Genomic DNA, 24,404 nt, shown 5'->3' with positions numbered 1-24,404 from the left:
AACGTTCAAACAAAGCAATATGTACAGAAATAAAACAAACCAAAGAAACAACTGTGTGGCGTACATAATAAAAAGAAAACCAGGGAGGAGAAAGGGGAGAACTATTTACGTGGGGGGGACGGGGCAAACGGGGGCACCAAAAAAACATGGTCCAACTATATACAACAAGGGGGGGGCCACGTCCCGGGCCCCTCGCCCCTATAGCCCGGCACTGGGCGTGCCTGGCCGGGAGCCCCGCCGCGCCTGCAGTCTGGTCCGCGGCTGTGTGGGAGCGGGCTGGACTGGAAGGTATCGGTGCCGGCGAGTCTCAGGTGGCTCCAGGGGTCCCTCGGCGCTCTGGCCCTCGCGGGTGGGTGGTGGGGCGACGGCGGACGGGCCGGCGACGACCGGAGCAGCTGGTGGTGGGGCTGCAGGAGCGGGCAGGGCGGGCGATGGCTCGGCCGGCGCGGCATGGGGGGCCAGGTAGTCCACCAGCCGGTTAAATGTCTGCATATAGGCCCCCCATGCCTCCTGGCGCCAGGCCAGCGCCCGCTCCTGCAGCTGGAGGTGCTGCTCCGATACCTCCAGCTGCCGGCGGAGGATGGCCAGCAGCTGGGGGTCCGTCGCCGTCACCGGTAGTAGGCGCGGGGTCCGCCGTCTAGCCCTGCGCGGGGCCGGTCGTTCCTCGGCCGAGGGGCTGCCCTGGAGCGATGGTCCCGGAGGGCTCTCCGGGACAACTGAGGCCTCGCCGGCGCTCTCTTCCGGTCCTTCTGATGGTGCAGGTGCAGGACACAGGAGAGGAGGGGGGAAAGAAGAATGGAGACAGGCGTTAGTGTGGGCCCCGAGCCGTGGCCTCTGTCCCCCCCGCCCTGTGCTGCAGGTTCCCCATCCCCGTCCCCGGGAGATGCTGCTGTGATGGATGGAGTTCAGGGGTCCCCCTGCCCTGCACCCCGTCCCCTGGTGGGAGCGACTGTCACTTCACCCCGCAGGGTCTGAGAGCAGGAGAGGTTTCTTAGGCCACAGATGGCCAGTTTCTGGCAGGAGTGACAGCACCAGCTGTTGGAAGAGACAGTCCTTCCAACCCGTCATGGGGAGAAGACCCCAAGGGGGGCCCCTCTGGGATGCAGCTTTCCCCCTCCTGAGGCTGGCTGCCTACCAGCTCTCCCTTCCCCTAGCCTCTACCTGTGGCCCCCGCCCTCGCCCCCCAATTCCAAGCCAGCTCGGCTCCTCCCTCCTGTTGGTTCAGGGCAGAGGTGTCACCTGCCAGCTGTAGCTCCAGGATCCTCCTTTGGGCCTGGGAGCTCTTTGGCTCTTGTGGCTCATATGTAGCCTGAGTCTCCCTTTGGCATTCCCCCCACTCCATCACATGCTGCTGCTGTGGGGTGTCCCACCCCCTCCGCCCAGGGGCCCCTCGAGGTTCCGCTCCCCCCTGGCCCGGGGATGGGGCATGGCACTGTCATGCAGGATGCGGGGGGCAGGGGCTGATGGCTGCAGTGCTCTGAGGGCCATGGCCCTGGTGTCCTTGGGGCCATGGCCATGTGAGCGTGTGGGGGGCCCTGGACACATCTGTGTTACCCCCACCCCTCCAGCCCAGGGGTGCCCATCAGAGAGGGGTACCTACCTGTGGGTCCGCTCCCACGGTCCGGAGATCCCTGGGGGTCGGAGGCCCTGCTGCTGCTCCGGGATGGCAGGAGGAGGATCTGCAGGCTGGAATCTGCAGAGGAGGAGCCCCCCTCCTCCTCCTCCTCCTCCTCCTGCCGCAATGTCCCGGGGATGGCCTCCGGGGGGGGCCCCCGGGGTGCGGGGCTTGCCTCCGGGGCGGACTCCGGCTGCAGGGCCTGCTGGGGCTCGTCAGCCGAGGTGTCAAGGGTGGCCGGAGGGGAGGAGGTGTGCCAGGAGCCCAGGATGTCCCTGAGCTCCCTGTAAAAGGGGCAAGTGACGGGGGCAGCCCCAGATCGGCTGGCCGCATCCCGGGCCCGGGAGTAACCCTGCCGCAGCTCCTTCACCTTACTCCTCACATGATCCGGAGTGCGGGCAGGGTGACCCCGGGCAGCCAGGCCATCGGCCAGCCGAGCGAACGCATCCGCGTTCCGCCTCTTGCTCCCCATTACCTGGAGCACCTCCTCCTCGCTCCAGAGCCCCAGCAGGTCCCGCAGCTCGGCCTCCGTCCAGGAGGGGCCCCGCTGCCGCTTCCCAGACTGGGTGGCCCTCTGGCTGGGCTGGCTGCCCTGGCTCCCCTTGGGGGGGTCCCCTGGGGGCGCTGGGGGGGCTGCTGGCTCGCCATCGCCGCTGGCTGGGTAGCTGATGGCTGTGCAGGCTGCCCGCGTGTGCAGGCTGCAGCCTGCACGTTGCCTCAGCTTCCTGCAGAGTCAGGGAGGGGGAGGGGACCTTTAAGGGGCCGCTCCACGCAGCCACCAGTGAGCTGAGGGGCTGGAGAGAGCGTCTCTCAACCCCCCAGCTGATGGCCGCCATGGAGGACCCGGCAATTTCGACGTTGCGGGATGCGGATCGTCTACACTGTCCCTACTTCGACGTTGAACGTCGAAGTAGGGCGCTATTCCTATCTCCTCATGGGGTTAGCGACTTCGACGTCTCGCCGCCTAACGTCGAAGTTAACTTCGAAATAGCACCCGACGCGTGTAGCCGCGACGGGCGCTATTTCGAAGTTAGTGCCGCTACTTCGAAGTAGCGTGCACGTGTAGACACAGCTATAGTGTCCCAGAAAATATAGGGGCTCTTTTGCATACTTGACTCAATCTAATTCTTGAAACTCCCCCCTCCCGCCCCTCTGCTCTCTGATTTGCTCACCTTGATAGTTTTTTTTTCTGGTTTCTCAACCTTGATTGCTATTTTTGGTTCTGAATGCCTTAAACATTGAGTCTGTTCTGGTATGGCTATGGTCTGAAGAAGTGGGTCTGTCCCACAAAAGCTCACCTAATAAATTATTCTGTTAGTCTTTAAAGTGCTACTTTACTGCTTTTTTTGTTTTGATAGTATATAGACTAGCACGGCTTTCTCTCTTTTAATAAGGACAGTAGTGGACTGCATCAGCTAAGTGGAGAATACGCTTGAGTTTTATGGTAGAATGGAAATTAAAACTTGAAGAAATAGATATCAGTCTGGATCCAGCTGAGGAATTTACATTTATTTATAATTTATTAGTTTCTGGTAAGCTTAAAAACTAAAAATGTGTTTCCTTTGAAAAGGGCCCATTACCAAATTCATTGATTTTTAACCTTGTTTCCCTCTTCTGCAAAGTTATTGCATTTCTGTGTTTGCTTTTACCAAATGCTTCCTCACAGTCTTGTCTTCACAGCTGTTTTAAATATCCACTTTGCTTGTGAGCTTATCTTCAGAATGGTTCTAAATGACTCTTGCTGTTTTCCAAATGGCATTTTTAGCTCTGGAAATTTGTATCCCACAGACTTATAAAAGAATAGACTATCCTAATTGTGCTTTACAGACAACCTTGTTAAACAGAAGTAGGACACTTTACCTATCACTAGCTCCTTCCCCACCATGGAACTCAAAAGAGTTTTCAGAGCATGAATTAGCCCTAGCAAGGGCTCTTAGATAGGGGTGAACAAGCAGTGTCTTCACCCTCTCTTATCACATCACACCCTCCTCCACTTTGCTTTCTTTGTCACCAGCAGAGAGAGACAGGGCTGGAGGGGGGGTGTCTACGCTGCAGCTGGACCTGTGGTTCCCAGCCCGTGTAGACCAACTTGAACTAAACAGACAAGCAGTCATGTAACACTTTAGAGACTAATAAAACAATTTATTATATTTCGTTAGTTTATTAAAGTGCTACGTGACTGCTTGTTTAATTAGAATACAGGCTAACATGAATACTTGTCTGTTACTGTTCAACTTGTTCAGTCCAAGCTACTGCACTAAATAAGCAGTGTGAACGTTGAGCCACAGATGGCAGCTGGGGCTAGTTTCCAGAGTCCAAGCTTGCCTTGCCCCCTGGGACTGAACTTGGTTGGTAAGCCCATATCACAAGAGCCCCATTGCTGCTTTTAGCTTGTTTCCACTTGCAGTCTAGACAAACCCTCAGACCAATTTATACACCTGAGTTTAGAACTTCAGAGGATCAAACTGCAATGGTAACTAAGCAAAACTAAAGGCTAGGCTACATGGGGAATTATTCCAGAATAGTTTAACCAACTAATCTGTGCCAGAATGAAAGCATTCCCTTGTAGAGTTAATTGTGAATAGTGAATTCACTTACCATATTCTGGAGTAATTTAAGGTAAGGAGTAATCACCTTACCTTATTCTGGAGTAACTAAATATTCAGGTGGTGAAACTAAGGCATGGATGTTATGACTAGCTGGCTAAAGAAAGTTGACTTCCTCTTACAGATTTATTATCTTTTTTGGTGGGGGAAAAATGTTATTTTGAATGTTTTTAGCATTGACCCACTCTAATTGTTGCTGACCCAATATCACACAGAGTGTGAGTGACAGAGCCAAAAAAACGGAAACCAGATCGCTTGATTCTTGGGCTGTTTTGTAGTTCATCTTCCTTTCTTCTTACACAGTAGCTCACAGAGAACCATAATACCTAGCACTAGCCACAGATAAACGTCAGTTGCTGTTAACACCATATCACAAGAGAAGCTCCTTCGCTTGCACATCCCCCTATTCACACCCTTTTTGCTAGAAGGATTCTTGTGTCGGTCAAGACCTTTTGGTGTCTTTTTCTTGGCTACGTCTGCCTTATTTTTTCACTCTCCACTGTTGCTTGTGTTGACAGACCCTGACAGGTGCCTGACTGGGGATTCCTACATGAGAATACCTGAGGCTGATTGCCGTTCCTTCTTCACTGAACAGGTGGTTGACTCTCTCAGCAGCCTTGTGTAGGGAGAACGCCTTTGGATTTTCCCTTTCAGCTGGCACGTTGAGATGAGGAAGTTTTAATGCGGGTGATGTCCAGAACTTGTGTGGGTGTCCTGTCAGCATGACAAGCAAGTTATGAAGGAAATACACCTCTACTGCTCTAGTCCACCACACTTTTTCTGCTTTTTCATACTGTATTTTTAAATCTAGGCTTTCACTGTGAATGAGCTTGATGTTATAAGCCTTTGCCTGGAAATATCAGGCATTTAACATCCAGCCTTCTCTAAGGCTCAACAAGCTTCACACATGTAAATATTGGTGGATGCATAGCGGGGTGATTAACAATGCAGCATGGGACTAAATCTTCCCCATCCAGGAGAACAGATGATAGGTCCTGGTTATAATAAACAGAGATGTATTGAAATTTGGCAATAAGTTCCCAGCTGTCGAGTCAGGGGGGTTTATTTGTTACTTGCATTCCCCTAGCACCTATCTCAGGCAAGCAATACAGCAGTGATGCAGGAGAGGGTTAAAACAGAATAATCAAAATGCATACATCTTTGGGGGTAGATATCGGCCATTCCCTGCTAGATATGGTCTGACTCACTTCTTGACCTTATCACAGCAGAAAGGGTCTTTGGAGCAGTTTGAAATCAAAGGAATGTCTACAGTGAAGTCAGAGGTGTGACAATAGCATGGGTACAAGACTGCCTAAGATGCTGGATAATTGCTTGGGTGGATATACTGAGCTAAAGTCCATGTTGTGTCTTCACTGCCATTGGTACCTGAACTAGCCAGATTAAAGCTAGCCCAGATATGTCTGCATTCACCTCTCCAAGCTGCAGTGGCGGCATGCCCTAGATTAGTGGTCTTCTCAGGCTGTCAAGGAACGTGGTATGGATGTAATGAACAGTAAGGAAGACAGTGTGAAAACAATTATAAGGAACCAGAAAAATGAGGATTGAGGTTCATATTCCAATTTCATTTCCCAGCATTAGCAAGTTTCATAACACCTCAGCAAAACTTATCCCCAGGAGAAGAGGTAGTTTCCTGCATTGCCTTCCTTCATAGCATCCAGGCCAGGTCTGAAGGCATCCATTTTAAAGCCAGAAGGGGGCATTGTGACCGTTAGTCTGATTTCCTTCATATCTCAGACCAGAGGGGTTGACCTCTTGACTCCTCCATCTAGTCCCGAACATCTGTTTGAGCTAGAGCATAGCTTTTAGAAACACACACAGCTGTAATTTAAAAAGTGTCCACCTCCTTCCTAGATAAATTGTCCCACTGGTTAAATTACCCTTGCTGTTAAAATTTTGGCTTTTTATCTCTGGTCTGAATTTGTCTAATTTCAACTCCCAGCTGCTGGATCTTATGTCCTTGTCTGCAAAATTAATCAGCCTTCTGCTGTTAGAAATCTCCTCCCCCTATAGCTACTTACATATTGTGATAAACTCAACTCTTAAGGCTCCTGCAGATAACTCTTAGTGGGTGGGGGTCACTTTCCACCATACAGGAATACAACATTTACACCAGCAGAATCTTACCCCAACCAGGGTTGAAACTGGGCCTTGTTGATTGTGTTGCGGTAGTACACAATATTTATGTTAATATGGCACACAGTGCCTGGGTGATGCCCAGGACTCTCACTATGCTCTGTAACAGCAACGAAGGATCCTGTGGCACCTTATAGACCAACAGAAAAGTTTTGAGCATGAGCTTTCGTGAGCACCAGCATCTGATGAAGTGAGTCTGTGCTCACGAAAGCTCATGCTCAAAATTTTTCTGTTAGTCTATAAGGTGCCACAGGACCCTTCGTTGCTGTTACAGATCCAGACTAACACGGCTACCCCTCCGATACTTGACACTATGCTCTGTGTTGTCTAAAAGCATACAAAGATACAATCTGCAGAAAGACTTTACAGGTTCAGTATGCCATTAAATGTTGCGATATGCAGTAAAATAAAGAATGCAATCAATTATAGCAAAGCCTAACTATTATTTGAATTACCATGGACCCCTACTCATGGGCAAGCATCACATTGTGCTAGGTGCTGTACAGACAAAACAAAAAGATGGTCCCTGGCCCACGGTGTTTACTGTCTAAGGCCATATGTACGCTGCCATTTACTGCACTGCAGCTTTCTCACCCCCTGGCACTGGGAGCTGTTTGGTACTCTCTTCATTTAAGTGGTAACATAGAGCACAGGAAGAGCTGACAAATCGGGTCTTTGCCCACGAAAGCTTATGCTCCAAAATATCTGTTAGTCTATAAGGTGCCACAGGACTTCTTGTTGTTCTCGAAGCTACGGACTAACACGGCTACCTCTCTGATACAGGAAGAGCTGTCTCCCAGTTCTGGTGCTGTGGCCAAACTTTCACTTGGAAGCGCTGCAACACTTTAATGTTTCTAGTGTTGACGTAGCCTAAGGCCAGGTCTGCATTAGACATTTAAAAAAAAAAGAAGCAGCCCTATGGCACCTTATAGACTAACTTGGAGCATAAGCTTTTGTCAGATTCAAAGACTCACTTGTCTTTGCCCACAAAACCTTATGCTCCAAGAAATCTGTTAGTCAATAAGGTGCCACAGGACTTCTCATTGTTTCTGTGGATACAGAATAACACAGCTGCCCCTCTGATACTAGACGTTAAAGTCAATTGTACCTATGCAGTATTAGCTATGGCAATTGCATAGCTGAAATTGACTTATCTACAGTCAACTTAGTTGGCTGTCCTCACAGAAGGAAGTTTGACTAGAGAAACTCTCTCATTAACCTCCCTTACTCCTCACTATTTTCAGGAGTACAGGGATCAACTGTCAACCCCAGATAGCTTGATTTCATGCGTCCCTATAGGGCATTCAAAATTGAACGTCGGAAGACATACCCTAAGTAATCTAGTGGCATTCCTAGATAACCTATTATCCTTTTGTCCAGTAGAGGCACGCAACAGGAGAAAAAGACTTGATTGCAACAGGGCTGCGTTTAAAAAAAATTCACCCTAGCCCCCATCTTCCACACTAACATAAGCCTATGCCTCCTGATTTATTCTTAAATATGAGCTTCCACTTGGCTCAGGAGTGAGTTTATCTCTTTGGGATTTGAGCAGCAGTTAACTGGCCAAATTCTCCTTTAAATACTAATATAACCACTTTAAATTTCAAAGCAGTCAAAGGACAGTGGTGGTTTTGAGAAACAAAATCCCTGCAAACCTAGTGACCCAGTATTTCAGAATCCTCACCAGGCCTTGTGTGACTCAGAGCACCTGGGTTTAACAGTTGTGTGCCTGATTAACAATGGTGGGACTTGACGTAGAAATTTTCTGTCCAGGTCAGTGGTCCATCTAGGCTAACATTTTATCTTCAGCTGAGGCAAGCAGCAGATGCTTCCAAGAAAAGTGCCTGAATCCCACGGAAGGCAGATGTGAGATAATACGCCTTCCACATTTGTTTGCCTTCTGTTATCAAATAGTTAAAGATTGTTTGAAGCCTACAGTCTGTGCGTTCTGTGAAAATTATTTTATCGCTGTTGAACTCTCCAGACCTTAATTTTATTTACCGTCCCCTTTTTCTTATAATTACAAGACCTAGAGAAGAGAAGTTCCTAATCCACTTTCTTTAGAACAAGGGTCAGCAACCTTTCCGAGGCAGAATGCCCAAATGTGACCTTTTGACCTCTATGGTCCAAGGTCCAGTGTTACTTTTTAAAGTCACTATGGTAACGTCTACACGACAGCCCTGTCGAAAAAGATGTTTCTAAATATCTTATTTTGAAATAACCCAACCACATGCAAAATGCATTTTGAAATAGCATTTCTGGATCCACAGTACTATTTCAAAATATTACCATTGGAGCCCATTATGGTCTGTTTTGAAATAGGCATTATACTTCAGGAAATTAGGTTTATCAGAATCAACATAATTCACACACTATTTGGAATGTATTTCGAAATAGTGTGTGTCATTTCTGCTAAAATTATTTTGAAATAACTGCTGTTATTTCAAGATAACTTGGCCATGTAGACATAGCCTAATAATCCTACATACAACAGCCGCATTAATAAATAAATTAAGATGCAAAGCTTCACAGCTGAGGTGGTGGTTGGTAGCATTAGCTGGTCTTCTGGTAAATCACAGGTATCCTGGCTTTGAGCAAAGTCCCATCTGCACTGGGGAGGAGGGGCCAGGCTGAGCTCCTACCTTGCGTTCCAAAGAAAATCAGCCCACATGCCACTCTTGGCACACATGCTGGAAATTGCTGACCCCTGGTTTAGAGCACACTTTGTTTTATATGCTGGTATCATGCTTCCTTTCCAAAGTCAATCTTCTCAGTCTTTAAAATCTCTCTTCACAGGAGAGTTTTTCCAGATCCTTGATTATTCTCACTGTACTTCTCTGAACACCCTCTAAAACTCTAATATCCTTGGGAGATATGGTGATCAGTACAGTATGCCGTATCCAGATGACACTACACCATTGATCTATTGCACTGAGATATTCTTAGTTCTTTTCCATCCCATTCCTGATTCATTGTAACATCTTGTTTTCGTTTTTGACTGCAACTGCCCATTAGGCAGAGTTCTTATTGAGCTGTCTACACTGACTCCTAGCTCACTTTTCTGAGTCGGTATGATTAATTTAGAGCCTCGTAAGTTGTTATGAGTAGTATAAATTCCCCCTGACACACACACACACACCCCTTGGTGTTTTGCATTTATCAACATTGAACTTCATTTGTCATGATGTTGCCCCACCTAGCTCGTGCATCATCTGTAGATCTATCTGACTTCTTAGCTCCCTTGCCAGACCAGTAATCAATATCGAAGATATGGAAGTTGTTAATAACCATTAAAGAAATGTCTGTATCTCGCTGAAGAGAGAGATTGCACAAGTATTTCCTTCATATTCAAAGTCTCAATTCAGGAAAGGATTCAGCACAAGCTTAACTTAAACACATTGATGATCTCATTCAGGTGCTTAAAGTTACACGTATACTTAGGTCCTGATTCAGCATGATATTTAACATCTCTTGTAACCTGTGTATTTTTAGTTTTGTGTCACAATGATTTAATTGGCCATGCAGTTAATAACATCATGATTTTTGTTTATGCTGCATGTTTTATTTTCATTTTTATTCCTGTCAGGTAATGCAAACCATTGATTCATTGAAAAGTCACAGAAGCCCTAGACACACAAATAAACTTTTTGTGGACTGCTAAACTGTTGAAATGTTTTGCTCTGGGAATCGCAATTCTAACCCACTGCAGCAAATGAGATTGCATGGAAAGGTGCACTTGTTGAAGATCACTCAGCAAATCAGCTGCAGAGTTGGGGATAGAACCCGGGAATTCTGTTTCCCAGTTTCTTTCTCTAATCTTAAGATCATATTTTAAAGCCTTATGAACACAGTGTGGCTCGTTGTCCCTCACTTGTGGCTGGCCCACACAGAGGTTCATGATTGTTTTACAGCTTTTGAGCTAACAGCTAGCTTAGAGTTAGAGATCCTGAAGTCCAAGGATTAATCCTGGCTACCAACAACCAGGGGTGCTGCTGTACACTTAACTTTTAAAATTATAATTATAGGAAATAAACATCAGATTACTTATCTAAGAAGAAACAAGAATGATATTAAACTGGACCTTAAGGCAAGACTAGTTAGAGAACAATAGGCGTAATTCTTCTTAATCAACAAAAACTACAAGCACAAGAAGGAGGAAGTTACCCCACAAGGCAGCAGATACTTCAACTCTGGGTGTATGTCAAGAAATTAAAAGGTATTTCAGGCACTTGAACTTGTACCAAGGTTCCAGACATATCTATTTCAAGGCCCAGATGCTATCCTGTGTAACTGTGAAATGACCTTTTCTGAGCGACTCTTTTGGCAGAATGTATGGCTAAGCCTGCACTGTTTTGCTGTCTTTTAGTTGTGTGTCAGCCGTAAGAATAAAAGAAAACTACCTCTCTCTATGCTGTTCCTCCTCATATATATTGAAAAATTGGAGTGTGGTGAAGCATTTTGTATAGGAGGCCATCCAGAGTTTAGTTGGACGTAACATGAAAAGCACTTCCTTCTGGGTTATCAATTACCATGCACACCCTTCCACGGTATTTTCCTGGCTACAGTACCTGTTGGCATAATGATTACCAAGCCTTGCTTTTTTTTTTCCCTGTGGCATGATTCCTGTCTCCCCTCCCCAGGTTGTATAGTATGGAACCATGTAAATCTACCTTGTGTTGGCTTTTGTGCATTTCACTGTTCATCTTTCATTGAAATAATCTCCCCAGACAAAAGATATTTCTTCTACTCTTACTCTTTTTTTTTTCTTTTTTTTCAATTTGCAGACAGGACTTGCTTTAACCAGCAACCCCCTTATCTGCACCCTCCTTTAACCTATTTGAGTTCATAGCTGTAGGCCTTGTGGTCAGATTCTGTTGTTGTATCCAGGTGATGGGAGCTTCAGTAAGGAAATGTCCTGAAGGCCTGAGGCTGGGCTTGGCACATATGCAAGCACGAACAAGATAAACACTAGCTAGGGAGGAGAAATTTTTGTGCAGTGTGTTTGTCCTCTATCATGGCTGCTTCTATCATGTCGTTCTGCTGATTTTTGTCTCTGCCATCAGTTGTGCAGTTGGCTGTTGTTTAGTTTTTGATATTTTTGAAACTACAGGGCTCTGATCAAAATGTTTCCAAAGCTTTGTTGGGTGATTTCTGCTTGGCTTGGTTAGTTAAGGACTTCTCTCCTATTCACATTGGACAGTGGTCAGCAACCTTTCTGAGACGGAGTGCTGAAATTTGACCATTTTCACTTCTATGTACGGTCAGAGTGCCAGTGGTACTCTTTAAAGTCACTGATAGTCCTACTTACAACAACTTCATTAATGAATAAATTAAGATGCAGAGCTTTACGTTTAGGTGGTAGTTGGTAGCATTTGCTGGTCTTTTGTTAATTCACAAGTGGCATGCCTTTCTGCAAGCTCTTGTCTGCAGGGGGGAGCAGGGATGAGGCTGAGCTCCTGCCTTGTGTGCCAGTGAAGATTGGTTCACCCGCCACTCTTGGCACTCATGCCAGGGTTTGCTGACTCCTGGCCATAGAGTATGATCATGTAGGTTTAGTGGTCATGAAATGGTCAGGCATGGTGGCTCTTGAGAGCAACATCCTCTGTTTATCCACAGGAAAGATGCAGTATGCACAGCAGCTCGTTGACCACAGCCATGACACACTCACTTTGTTGAGGGTTTCTGGAGGTGTTGTGGAAAACACCTTCAATGGCTCTTTGTGTACCTGGGGCAAGCAGCCAGCTTACTATGCTCTTTGCACAGGCACAGCATCATGAATGGAGTGAAGAGTTCACAGGATCTGGGCTTCACTTTATTTTCTCTGACACTGGTTTCCCCTCAGTCTGTTTGCTTTGCAAAGGTTTTAGCCTTGTAATCTGCTGTGCCTTTTCTTTGCCACCTGTACTGGTTTATTATACAGCATAGAACCATGTAAGGACTGATTCCACAAATTTCCCCTTCATGAAACACTTTGTGTTGGTCATTTTCTCTCTCTCCAAGAATGAAACAGAAATGCACCAATGAACGTTTGCTAAATTTATAGCCACATTGCTCTGTAATGTTTAATCAATGCTACGTGACAGTGTGCTTCAAAGAAGTGTACAAGTTCAATGCAAGGTGAATGTTGTCTAAAATCATCTGGAAGTTCATTCAGAGGTGAAGGCAGCAGCAGCAGCTTCTCGCAGACAGACTGGGGTGAGCGAGAGGTTACCTATTTTTTCCCTCTAATATGTAAACAAGAGCAAAATGCTACTGGCAATGAACTTGGCATAGTTCTGACAACAAGAAAAATAACTGTGGCACGATGGATTGCAAGCACAGTTTGGTATCCTGCAGTTGGCTGCTCCCTACCAGTTAGTGTTCCTGGATAGAAAATTGGTGAGCAGGATCTTTGGGGTCTTATTAGTGCATATGCATCAAGTCGTGAGTTTCCCTGGAATGAGGTAGGAGACTCATACTTACTGGATGGTCCAGACTTCCTCATTCTTACAACTAATAGTAGCTTACTCATTGAGTAGTTCCATTGAAACCAGTGGGATCATTCACCAGAGCACAGTGTCATGCGGTGTTAGTAGGGGTGGTTGGAGCTATCCCATAGGCATTCCAAAGCCCCTTTTGCCTAGACAGTACATCATCGCTTTACTTGTCCAGTAGATGTTGACATTTTAATGGAGAGCATTAAAGTCACCCAAGAAACTCAGCCCATCTTCAAAAATATGTATACAAACTTGACTGCTATATAGGCCTGTATCTTCGATTTACTGCTAAAATGTCACAACATGGTAAAATCGTTTTTATCAGCCTCTAAACCCAAAACATTCTTGCTATGATTATGCAGGCGCTGTAGAATCATCCAGCATGTCCCCCCACTAGAAACTGGATACTTATTTTTTTATTTCCTTTCTGTTGTTTTAGGGTTACCTGGGAGGGCTGGGTGGTACGTGCCAGATTGTTGTAGGATTGCTACTTTATGAGCAACATAGCTTGACGAGTAGAATGAAGGAGAGAGTTTCTGCATTTCAAGTGATCTTAACTGTTGTTAGTAAATAAGTTGTGTGAACATAGAGATGTATGCGTGTAAGTGGTTGTGTAGTATGTGGTCTCAAGAATCATAAGGATCCTATTTTTGACTCAGAAAGTTGCCTGTATTAGTAAACGTTTTTACATTAGTAAATATTTTTACAAAAAAAGAACCAGTTTCAAGTATCTAATAATGCAAATAAATAAGCAAGATCAGAGTGGCTTTGTAGGGCTATAGAGTGAGCATCGGAGCTGAAATAAGTAGTTCTGCTTTCAGCTGTGTCACTGACCTGATGTATGGCCATGGGCAAGTCATGTATCATCCATGTGTCTCACTTTCCCCGTCTGTAATTTGGAAATAGTAAAACATAGAAGATTTGCTTGTAAACCAGCTGGGGAAACTTAGATGCTTATACAGGTGCTAAATAGTATTACTAGTTTTGTTAAATTTGGGTTACTATTGACATGTACCAGAGATCAAAGAATACAGACCCCATTTCTTGCCTTCTGACCTTTCTGTTTCCCTTATGAAAATCTTCTTCCAAAGTAAAGGGCTCTAGTTAGCAGCTGAAACATTTGGGGTGAGTTCTCTCCTTTTCAGAAAAAAGCAAGACAGCAATCATGTATAACTTTAAAGACTAACAAAGTAATAAATTGCTACATGACTGCTGTTTTGTATTGCTAGAATACAAACTAACATGGCCACCTCTCTGTTACTATTCTCCTTGTCAGCTGCTGATACCCTTCTGAGGTCTGTTGGTGCAAAAATGGGGCTCAGGCAATGCCAGTAAGGTACAGGAGAGTTTTTGGTTTTCAAAGCTGTCAGTATTTCCAAGCCTTCCCTTTTTTTTTTCCCCTGGTGTGAACTCTGTTTCCATAGAAATTGGTCTGGAAAGGCAGCCAGGAGCTGAGATGAAGAGCTCACTTGCAAAGTTCAGCAGCTGGCTGACAGCTGTAGGTGCCAGTCTGCAGAAGCCAGTCACAGACTTTAAGAGCTCCTCGGCTCCTAAAGCTTGGAGAAAAAAAAATCTAAAGAATGAGATGGAAAAATCCCTCCTAAAGATGTTTTCCGTGGTGTTTTCTCCTTCCCATCAAATCACTCCTTAAAACACCTTACATGGGGCACTTTCACTGCAAATCAGCCCTGTGGTACAACCCGCTTTCTCCCTCGCAATAATTGTGTTGGGAGCAAAAAGCGAGTGGAATTTGAAGCGCAATGCAACATCTGAACAGAGTGGTGGGGAGGGTGTTGGAATTACAGTGGCACTGGGAGTCAGGAGCACTAGATTCTCTTCCCAGCTCTCCTGATATGCTTTAGTGCAACTCAGTTCTCTCAGATGATAATATTTGGAAGCTAAATTTAACATTTACCAAGTACAGCGTAACTCTTGGGTGAAAAGAATTTCAGCAGTGCGAAATATGAAGTAGCATTGCCCCAGGAGCAATCTCCTTTATCTCCTTGTCTGTTGTCCCTTCCCTTCACTGTCTGTCTGTTTTGTTTATTTACATTGGAGAATTCTAAAGGTAGGACATTTCACCTTCTTCTTTATCTGGAAGTCAATGGTGCCACATAAAAATTTGATGAGTGTGACTATTTTGCAGAGTTCAAATTGGCTAATAAATGCAAAGCTGTGAACTCTTGTTAATTGCCCCCTCAGAATAATCTCTAGCCAATCAGTTGTCACTACAGCTCTCTGGGATTTTTTTTTTTTTTAACTTTGAAATTCCAATTTTCATTAAGTTTTTCATGAAAAATTTTCACCCTTTTCTGACCAGCTGTAGCTGTCACTTTATAGTGTCTCTGGAGACTTGAGGTTTCCCTCGAATTTGTTTTTGAGTTCCATGCAGTCTAGTAAATTTGCATCAGAGACCATGAACATTGATGAGAGCTTTACTATGGACTTCAAAAGGCATAAGATCCATCCCTAAGGGAATTTCCAAAAATCTTCAAGACTGTCACCAGTCTGACTAATACTTGCCTATGATCTGGTGTTTCACTGTATTAGACTACTTGAATTCTGACCAGGGTAATAACTCTCAGCTCCCTCTCTTCAGTTTAGTCACACGGTCTACTGGTATGCAGTTTCTTTTAGCAGAAAAGCTTGAAAGACTTTCAGAATCAACAAGTAAATATTTATTAACAGAAACAATTAAATACTGTTTTCTCAGGAATTTAGAGAAATCATTTACAACCAAAAGCACCCAATAAGATGTATAAACAGTATCATGCCTAAGATTTTAATAAGAATCTTGGAACAAACCTCTGAAGAAAACAAAAGACCTCATGCTGTAATTTCACTATAACTTCAACGTAAATGGAAATCCAGGGATATTCATCCCAATAAATTATGAACATTTACAGATGGAAAAACAGAAAATCTTTATATACAATGTGCAGACGAAAATGTTTCTGGAGTACTTCCACTGGAAACCCAATTTAAGAAATACAGAATCTTATAAACAGGCAATAATGAGTCCAAAAATAATCCAGACTGGACAGAATGGGGTGTGGTCAGTCTCAAATTTTGCTCCGTTAAATTCTGGCCCTTCCTCATAACTCTTCCAGTTTTTTCTCTTGTTGCTTCCAAGAACAGTTTCATCTAAAGGACTTAAAAGAAGACAGAAAAATTCAGAATATTAAATTAGTATCCCAGCTTTTTAGCATAGGTACAATTTACTTTCTCTCTGTGCCTGGATCTTCCATTTGTAAAATGGGGATAATAGATCTTCCTAATCGCACAAGAGGTTGTGAAGTTAAGAGTGAAAAGACTTTGCACGGAATCCTGGCCTCACTGAAGTCGTGGATAGTCTCAGATTTTCACTGTGGTCTTTTTCACCCGTAAATGAACAACCCCAAAGTCCAAGTGCCTTTTCTTGTCACTACTAACATTGTCCGAACTCTCAGTCCTTTCTGCAATAAAGGAGTTTTCCTTTATGTCTAAATATTATTTTATCTCTAAATTTTATTTTCCCAGTAGGAGTAATTGATTGAGATAAATTATTTTACTAGTCTGGGACTGCTGATCACAGACTCTCTTAGGGCTTTCCTCCATTGCAAAATCCTATATTGCTCTGAACAGATACAGCTGGAACTGATGGAGTATATTTTAGCTGCCGGGCATAGACAAAGACAAAAAGCCGTGGTCAGCACTGGTTCAGCTGTGTTTGTTGAAACAAAAGGAAGTATTTCTTCATACGACACATGGTGAACCAGGACAGCTCCTTGCCAGATGATGATGTGATGGTCAAGACCATAAGAGGATTCAGAAAAAAGAACTAGATAAATTCATGGAGGATAGGTCCATCCATGATTATGAGCAATGATGGGCAACAATGGTGTCCGTAGTCTCTGTTTGCCAGAAGATGGGAATGGCCAACAGGGGATGGATCGCTTGATGATTACCTGTTGTGTTTATTCCCTTTGGAGCACCTGTGACTGGCCACTGGCAAAAGACAGGATACTGCTCAAGATGTACCTTTGGGCTGACCCAGGATGGCGTTCTTATGTTGCTATCTTCCATTGGCAAACAAAGATTATTCTTTTTAGGGCAGACAAGGCCTTACATGGTTGTTGTAAGGGTCCTTTTGAAAGGGTACTCCCCTTTGTCTGGTTGGGGTTTGATGACATGCTGGTAAGAAGGCAAGTTCTGTATTTGTACTAGACGCCGTACTCCTGCTGTCATGAATGGAGCTGCACAATGAGTAGCAAGCATGGAAAATTTTAAGAAGAACCCAGTGTAAAACAGCCTAACTTAGGAACATTTTTAGGCAGCATGAAGATTTAAAAATATATATGTATATAGAAGGCAGCAAACCAAAGGCTGTTCATCCACCTTGACTGGAACGAACAGACAGACTAACGTGGAGACACCTGACCATTCCTTTTGGCCAAAGGTGTGTGACTTGTGGGTTGCTTGAAGGGAAGGGTTTGGGGAAGAAGAGATGCCACAGTGTTTAGAGCAGGGTCCAGTTTCAAACTGCAGCCGCAGACCCCTAGCATAAAGCAAAGACTGATGTTGTTTGAGTAGCTTTCTTGAAGACAAAGGGCAGGAGACTGGGCAGGGACTCTGACCCTATTTTAGGTTTGAACCAATGCATTGGTGTTAGACTTGTTTACTTGTTGATAATGGGAGGGCATTAGACAGATCTGAGTGCTGGCATGGCCGGTAAGTAGAAGACCCAGGGAATGTCCAGCAAACCATTGGCTAACATATCCTTCTAACACAGCTATTCCTCTTTCCTTCTCCATTTGCTCACTGAGTCCTCCCCCTAAATAAAACCCCAGTGTCAGGCAACATAGCACCACTTGTTACTGACACCACCTAAATCCAGATATAACTCTTCCAGGCACCTGCTTTGATGCCTCAAGGTAAATAGAATTCCTTTAATTCAACTTGATGTAAGACATCCACTGTGTTTAGCTTTGGTTAAAGGATTTGCCAGTTAATGGATTTTATTTATCTTTACATTTTCATCCCTGTTGCCAGGGAATCATGTTTCTGGGGAGGACCTGCAAAGTGATTTCACTATGGTACATGATTCCCGAGCACCGTGGAAAATCAGCACGCTCCAAAGAGAGCATAGGCCTGTTTCTCAGAGGTGGGCAATAACTTTTGTTCAAGGGCCACTCCCATATTTTAGTAAGGGGTGAGTGCCGCACTTTTTTATGGAGAAGGGGCAAGATCTGGGATGGAGGTTGGGTGCCGAAGGGCGCTCAGGATGGGGACTGAAAGCCAGGAGTGGGTGTGGAGTCTGTGAGGGAGTTTGGGTGGAGTGGGTTCCGACCTGGAGCAGGGTATTAGGGCGCAGGGTCCGGGAGGAGGTATGGGTGCAGGAGAAAATTCTGGCCTGGGGGAGGGATGAAGGAGCCAGTGCAGAGTCTGAGAGGGAGTTATTACCTGGGACAGGAGGGAGGAGGATACGGAAGGTTTGGGCAGTGCCCTGGTGCAGAGTCTTGGTGCAGCAGAAGATTCTGGCTTGGGGGAGGGTGCAGAGTCTGGGAGGGAGCTGGTATGTGGGAGTGGAAGGGGTGCCAGAGGCACGCTGTGGCTGGGAGGTGTTTACCTGAGCAGTGCTTACTAGTCAGCAGCACTTTCAGGCTGGCTTTCCTCTCTGCCAGCATCCCCAGACCACCTGGCTCTCTGCGCTGAGGTGCAGGCTTCATGCTCTGTTCCCACCCCCAGCAAAATCTCTCAGCTTGGTATTGGCTGGAAATAGGCCAATGGGAGCTGAGAAATTTTACTGCACTGCCCCCATCCCCAGCAAACTCTCTCAGCTCCCATTGACTGGTTTCCAGACAATACAAGTTGAGATATTTTTAGGGGGTGGGGGAAGAGGTCAAACCTCTCCCCCGAGCCAAGGGCCAAATTAAAAGGCTTGGTGGGCCAGATCCTGCTGCACGTGTGTTCGGAAGGGTAGTAGGATTATGGAAACAAGGATTCCCTAATTTGGACCCAGTTGCAGCTGAAGTGTATTTCCTGCTTTATTATCCATTTCCTCCCCTAGTGAGTGATTGACACATTTAAACTTTACATCCGTCTTGGCAAAGGAGCTTCTTTTCCAGTCATCTTAGTGGCTTTGCTGCTTAGTCTGAAAAATATAACCTCTGCGCAGTGGTTTCTAGCATTCTTTTATCTGTAGTTTGATGTGCTTGTTTTTACTCTTTTCAGAGCCGCAGGATGATGTGGAGATGAAGGAAAGTGAGATGTCTTCAGGGGTGGCTTTTTCTACCATCCTGTAATTAAAAGCCCAGGAGGGGCCCCCAGGTTTTGGCACCCCAGGCTGTGGTGATGGACATATTATAAATGCAGCATTTGTGTTATTTTACCAAGAAAGGAGCTCTCCGGGCAAATTAAAAAAAAAAAATCAGGAAAGGAAGTGGAGTAGGGAAGAGAAACACAAATACGAGTACTGAGATAATTACATGTAATCTGAACCCAAATGCCTGGCCCTGCTACATGACTGTCTCCCCAAAGGGGAGTGGTAGTCACAAGTCAGGAAATGCATCTCACTTAGGGCCTGCTCCTGTTCAGGTTAACATCAGTGGAGTTTTGCCTGCTACATCAGTGGGGGCAGGATTTTGCTTTGTCTCCTCATCTGTAAAATGGGAACAGCAATTCACCCTGACTCTTGGGGAGCAGAGAGGGAGCTGTGAGGATGAATTTGCTCATGTTCACAGAGCAGTGTGAGAGTCTGAGGCAGAAGGCTATGGGAAGGCACAGGCCTTTCTCGTTGCAACTCTGCACTAGCGTTGTCTTTGTCAAAACTGTGCATCACTAGATGATTTCTGTTTCTTTCTTTATATTTCATTGCACGGTCTGCTACGCAGCAAACCCAGAGGCAGGGTGTAGCTCTCACTCTCCCTTCATCCAATGGATCTTTGCAGCTCAGTGATCCCATCTCTGGAGCGCCTTGCCTGAGCGCATCCCCTACAGGCTCTCCGTAGATGGTGCAGGGCCTTTCTGTGCAGATCACTTTTCACCTTAGACCTCATAATTTTCTCCCACATCTCAAATCCCAACCCCTTTTGCTCATTTTTTTTTTCTTTTCCAATATGACTGCTTCTCTCTGGGCCATCAGAACGAGCTTCATCCTCTTTAGTCAGGTCAGTGAGACAGAGCGAGCAAGTTTCTGCTACAGCCATGCTACTGGTGAGTGTAAAAATGACCTGATCCTTTCTCAGGCCCTAACTTTCAAGAAGGGTTTAAATTGCTGTGCACTTCCATCTGTAGCAAGTCCCCAGAGACACAGAGCTTTTCTCGTGAAGTGGTGTCCCATCATCAATGTACCTGCAGAAATCAGACACTGATCGTCTTGCACATGGCACAGGGGACTCCAAGAACAGTTTGTGCACTTTATTAACATAATGGAAAATGCTCGCTCCACCCCCGTGTGTGTGTGTGTGTGTGTGTGTGTGTGCGCGCTGTCGAGTTTGATTTATGGACTTTTTAAAGTCGACTCTTCACTGTAAAGAATTAATGGTATTTGCATATTTTATTTTGGAATTTCCCCCGGAAGGCACATACTGAACTAATGTCTGTGTGCAAACCTTCCCCTCCACCCCTCTTTAGCTTTCAGATTTAGCTGCAGAGGTGAAAAGTTTAAATACTAAAACCAATAAAACTACATTTATGGGACAGATAAATCGTTCTGAGACAGCTCATCCATAGCTGTAAGACTTCCTACGACAGGCCTCCCTCCCTCGTCTGCTAAGGAGTACAAAACACACACCTTGTAGCAAAACTGTGCCACTGTATGAACGCAGCCGATGCTCTCAAACTGTGCCTATAAAGAATCCAGAGTACAGAGGTGTAACCCTGCACAATTCACAGGCCTGCCAGTCTGGCAAGATGAATGTGGATAAACAGCTGTAAAATACACATACTATCCATCACTGTCACGTTTTGGCTCTTGGCCGCTTCAAAAGATTGGGACCTAGCAATGGCATTTGAGTGCAAAGAGGATATTTTTTATTTATTTTATTCTTTTAAAATCCTCCGGTTGTGGTCCCTAAGCATGCATGCAAGCAGAGATGTGTAAATTACACAACAGATTGGACTTAAATTAACCCACGCAACCTAAACCCCACTCCCTGTGCTATGTGATCTGAAATCCTGCTACTGAATCTTCCAGCAAATGCCATAAGCAGATCAGCTTTGCAGAGCGTCTGGGAGGTTAACAGATTCAAAATCTCTCACGCCAGTCAGCTGAAGGTACCTAGTCTGAGTCTACCTGTCACCCATTCCCAGCTTCTCACAAACAGAGGCTAGGGACACCATCCCTGCCAGTCCTAGCTAATACCCCCAATGTGCCTATCCTCCATGAATTTATCTAGCTGTTTTTTGAACCCTGTTGTAGTCCTGGGGCAGGTCTACCTACACCTGAAAGTCAATCCTAGGTACGCAGTTCCAGCTAAGACAGTTGCATAGCTGGAACCGACTTATCTAAGATTGACTTATCTGGCTGTCATGGCTTAGGCTGGGTTGGGTCAATGGGAGAAACTCTCCCATCATCCTTCCTTACTATTCACAATAATGAAGAATACAGTGGTCAGCTATCAAGCCCCGATCATTCAATTTCTCGCGTCCCTGCTGCGCACGCAAAATTGAACCCCAGAAGATTGACCAGGTTGATCTCCCGGTAGATGTAGATGTGCCTTCAATCTTCAACATCCTCTGGCAAGGAGTTCCACAAGTTGACTATGCATTGTGTGAAGACATACTTGCTTTTTTTTGGTTTTAAACCTGCTGCTTAGTGGCCCCTAGTTCTTGTGTACTCAGATGGGAGAGTGCAACAGTTCCACACCAGCACCTTTAATAGAATCCTGAGTGGAAGTACTGGTTGGTGCAGATTACCTGCCATGTCATATACCCCTTGCAAGACACATCACTAAGCAAGCAGCTAGCTACTGAAGTCTGAGAACAGTCTTCTCTTTTGCAGCCCCATGCAGAGGGCCCTGCAGAAATGCCCAAGGATGGGGCAAGGTCCAGCACCCTAGAAGGAAACTCCTCACTAGAATTAGGTGGAAAGAAAACTCTTGTTCACTGTCAAGGGTGGCTGATTCTTTAAGAGGAGAGGGTCTCAGCCTACCTGGGACAGAGTTAATTTGCCTCCGCTGCTGGGGGAGATGGGTCATGTGACCCATGAAGGTTTTTGAGATTTATAGTGCTGGAGGCCTGGATTGTGGGGCAGAGAAGGAAGTGAGCCCTGTGTGTTGGAGGGGCTGTGGCAGGAGACATTGAAAAGAGCCTGGGGAGGACTGAAAGTGACCAGGCCCCAGGAAGGAATGTTGTGGCAGGGAGCGGTATTTTGCTTGGATTCTCACACAGACCTTGGAGAAGGGGGTTGCTGGACTCCTGAGTTGGGAAGGGGAAGAGGCGAAGGGCTGGAACTGTGGGGCCATTTGGCCTTTTGCTGGTAAAAGACTGAATGAATAAGATCCCATGAGGGGGAATCATTTTGTAAGGATTCTGGACATAACGTCAAGTTATTGCAAGCAATGCTAGAGGGAACTGAGTGAAGTACCTGCAGGGGCATCTCAGGCCACAAGAGGACACTCTGGTGTGGCATCATCCACATTCACCTTACCAAAAGAACAAGGGGGCGGAATCATGCTTGTCTCCTTGGGACATTTCCCTCAGCTAAGCCATCACCACCTCCATCTTTCCAGGACTGGGTTTTAGCCAGCCAGCCCTCATCCAGGTCCCAGGCACAGGAAGACACTGGGAAAGCAGATACTGCACTTCATCTTGGAAAAAGATGAAGACTAAATACATGTTCCAGACATGTTACTTTCCAGACTAAATATGTGTTCCCTGCAGGAGGCTCCAGCTTCAACCAGCCATGACTTGGAAGGCCAACTCTGCCTTTCCAACTTCCGTTCAACTCCAGTCCCCCTCCTTTCTTCCCTTGTGTTTAAAAGTGAGTCTTTAGACCAATGTGCTGTTCAAAAGAACATGCTGTGCCGATGAAACTCCTTTTTCTGGGAACCTAGCCAAGTGCAAACTCTCCCAAGCCCAGTGTGTGCTGAATACTACTGCTGCTCCCGCTCACATCACCTACACCCTCAGGTGGCTCCCCTGGCTGCCCAGTATTACAGCCTGCAGGTGAAAAATGCCCTTCTTCATTTTAACACCTCGCCATGCACTTGCTGTAGTGTACCGTAAGGACCTTGGGCCAGGAACTGATATCTTCAGTGGAGTTACTTTGGATTTACACCAAGGTCTGGATCTGTGTGTCAGTTTCTTTCCAATCACGCCCTCTTGCATGAACGTGGCCTCCGCTGCAGGACATGCCATTGGGAAGAGTTCCCTATGTTCTTCCACTCATCACTCTCCAACTCTTCAACTCTCCTTTGAAAGCCTACCCTGTGCCTCTGTTTTCGTCTCCTTCTGCTTTGGGATTTTATTTAAACTCCATCCATGTGGCTGCCAGACCGTATGGAGAACCTGGAGACAAGGTTTATATGGAAGCAAAGCTGCACTGTTTTGTATCAATATGAGTTCTGGCAAGCTAGTCTGTTCCTACGTCACTGAGTCCAGAACAGTCAGGAGATACTGTAGTCCAATATACATGAGATTTCCTGGCAGACTAAAGAGAAGGTTCCGACCCCATTATTCTGCAGTTGTATGAAATGAGAAGGTGAAATCATATTTAAACATTTGTCTCTTTAAGGCTATTGTATGTTGCTGTTTGGAAAACTCCTGGGTTTGATGTTGAACTTCAATTTGCTGTTAACGCAGTGAGCTGGAGCTGACCTACTGTACAGCAGCACATAGAAATGAGAGATGGAAAGCACCTCTAAGGTCCCATCTAATCCATCCCTTCCTTGCCAGCCTGCGTTTGTTCCCCACAGTCTGTTTTCTTTGCTGTGACCTACATAGTCAAAAAGAATCTTATTGTGCATTTTTGTTTTGTACCTTGAGGAGCCAAATCCGTGTGTGTGTGTGTGTGTGTGTGTGAGAGAGAGAGAGAGAGAGAGAGACAGCACTAGAGCCCTGAGGAAAACCATGGAGACGCAGGCACAGTGGGCTCTCTATGGTCCTGATTTACTTCAGGACGATAACTGCTGCATGAAATAGCTGGGCTGTTCTTCTCATGGGTCTGCTCTTCTCATGGGTCTGCATTGGTGATAAGGGTGTTGAGACCAGGGGAAGGCAAGTGGGGTAAGTTTGTTTGCAGTCTTAACTCAAAATAAATAAATTATATAAATAAATAAATAAATGAAAATAAAAAAGGGAGGGGGGGGTGGGATAAAACGGAGCAGAGAAATGATGCATCCATAACATTTCTGTTTAACCAGAACCACACATTGCACAAGTAGGATAATGGTAAAGCCTTTCTGTAGGTTCTCAACTTGGGAGTTACGAGCACCCTGCTTTTTCCATACTGAGAAAATGTTCTTGCTGGATCTGAACTAAATGAAATGAAGGTTCCCCATATGGAAATGAGGGCTCTAATATGAAAAAAAAAATTGAAAATCATTGCAGTAAGATAATTCATGGTCCTGA

At 45.5% G+C, this 24,404-nt stretch overlaps 1 protein-coding gene across 3 annotated transcripts in view; it reads left to right on the top strand.

Annotated features, from left to right (window-relative positions):
• EXOC6B (exocyst complex component 6B) overlaps window positions 1-24,404 on the top strand; it is a 458,226-nt gene that overhangs the window by 419,312 nt on the left and 14,510 nt on the right. The window contains exon 22 of one of the 3 annotated variants that reach the window (XM_074992200.1): window positions 4,740-4,937. The exons of the other annotated variants lie outside the window; for them this stretch is intronic. Coding sequence (XP_074848301.1) covers window positions 4,740-4,757 — 18 coding nt within the window. The 3' untranslated portion in view covers window positions 4,758-4,937. Of the gene's footprint in view, window positions 1-4,739; window positions 4,938-24,404 lie in introns of those variants that run through there. 3 annotated transcript variants of the gene reach the window in all.

This window comes from Carettochelys insculpta, chromosome 4, assembly GCF_033958435.1.
Source record: "Carettochelys insculpta isolate YL-2023 chromosome 4, ASM3395843v1, whole genome shotgun sequence".
Classification (NCBI taxonomy): domain Eukaryota; kingdom Metazoa; phylum Chordata; order Testudines; family Carettochelyidae; genus Carettochelys; species Carettochelys insculpta.
Note: the sequence above shows the minus strand (reverse complement) of the source record. Positions and strands in the feature narration are given on the sequence as shown.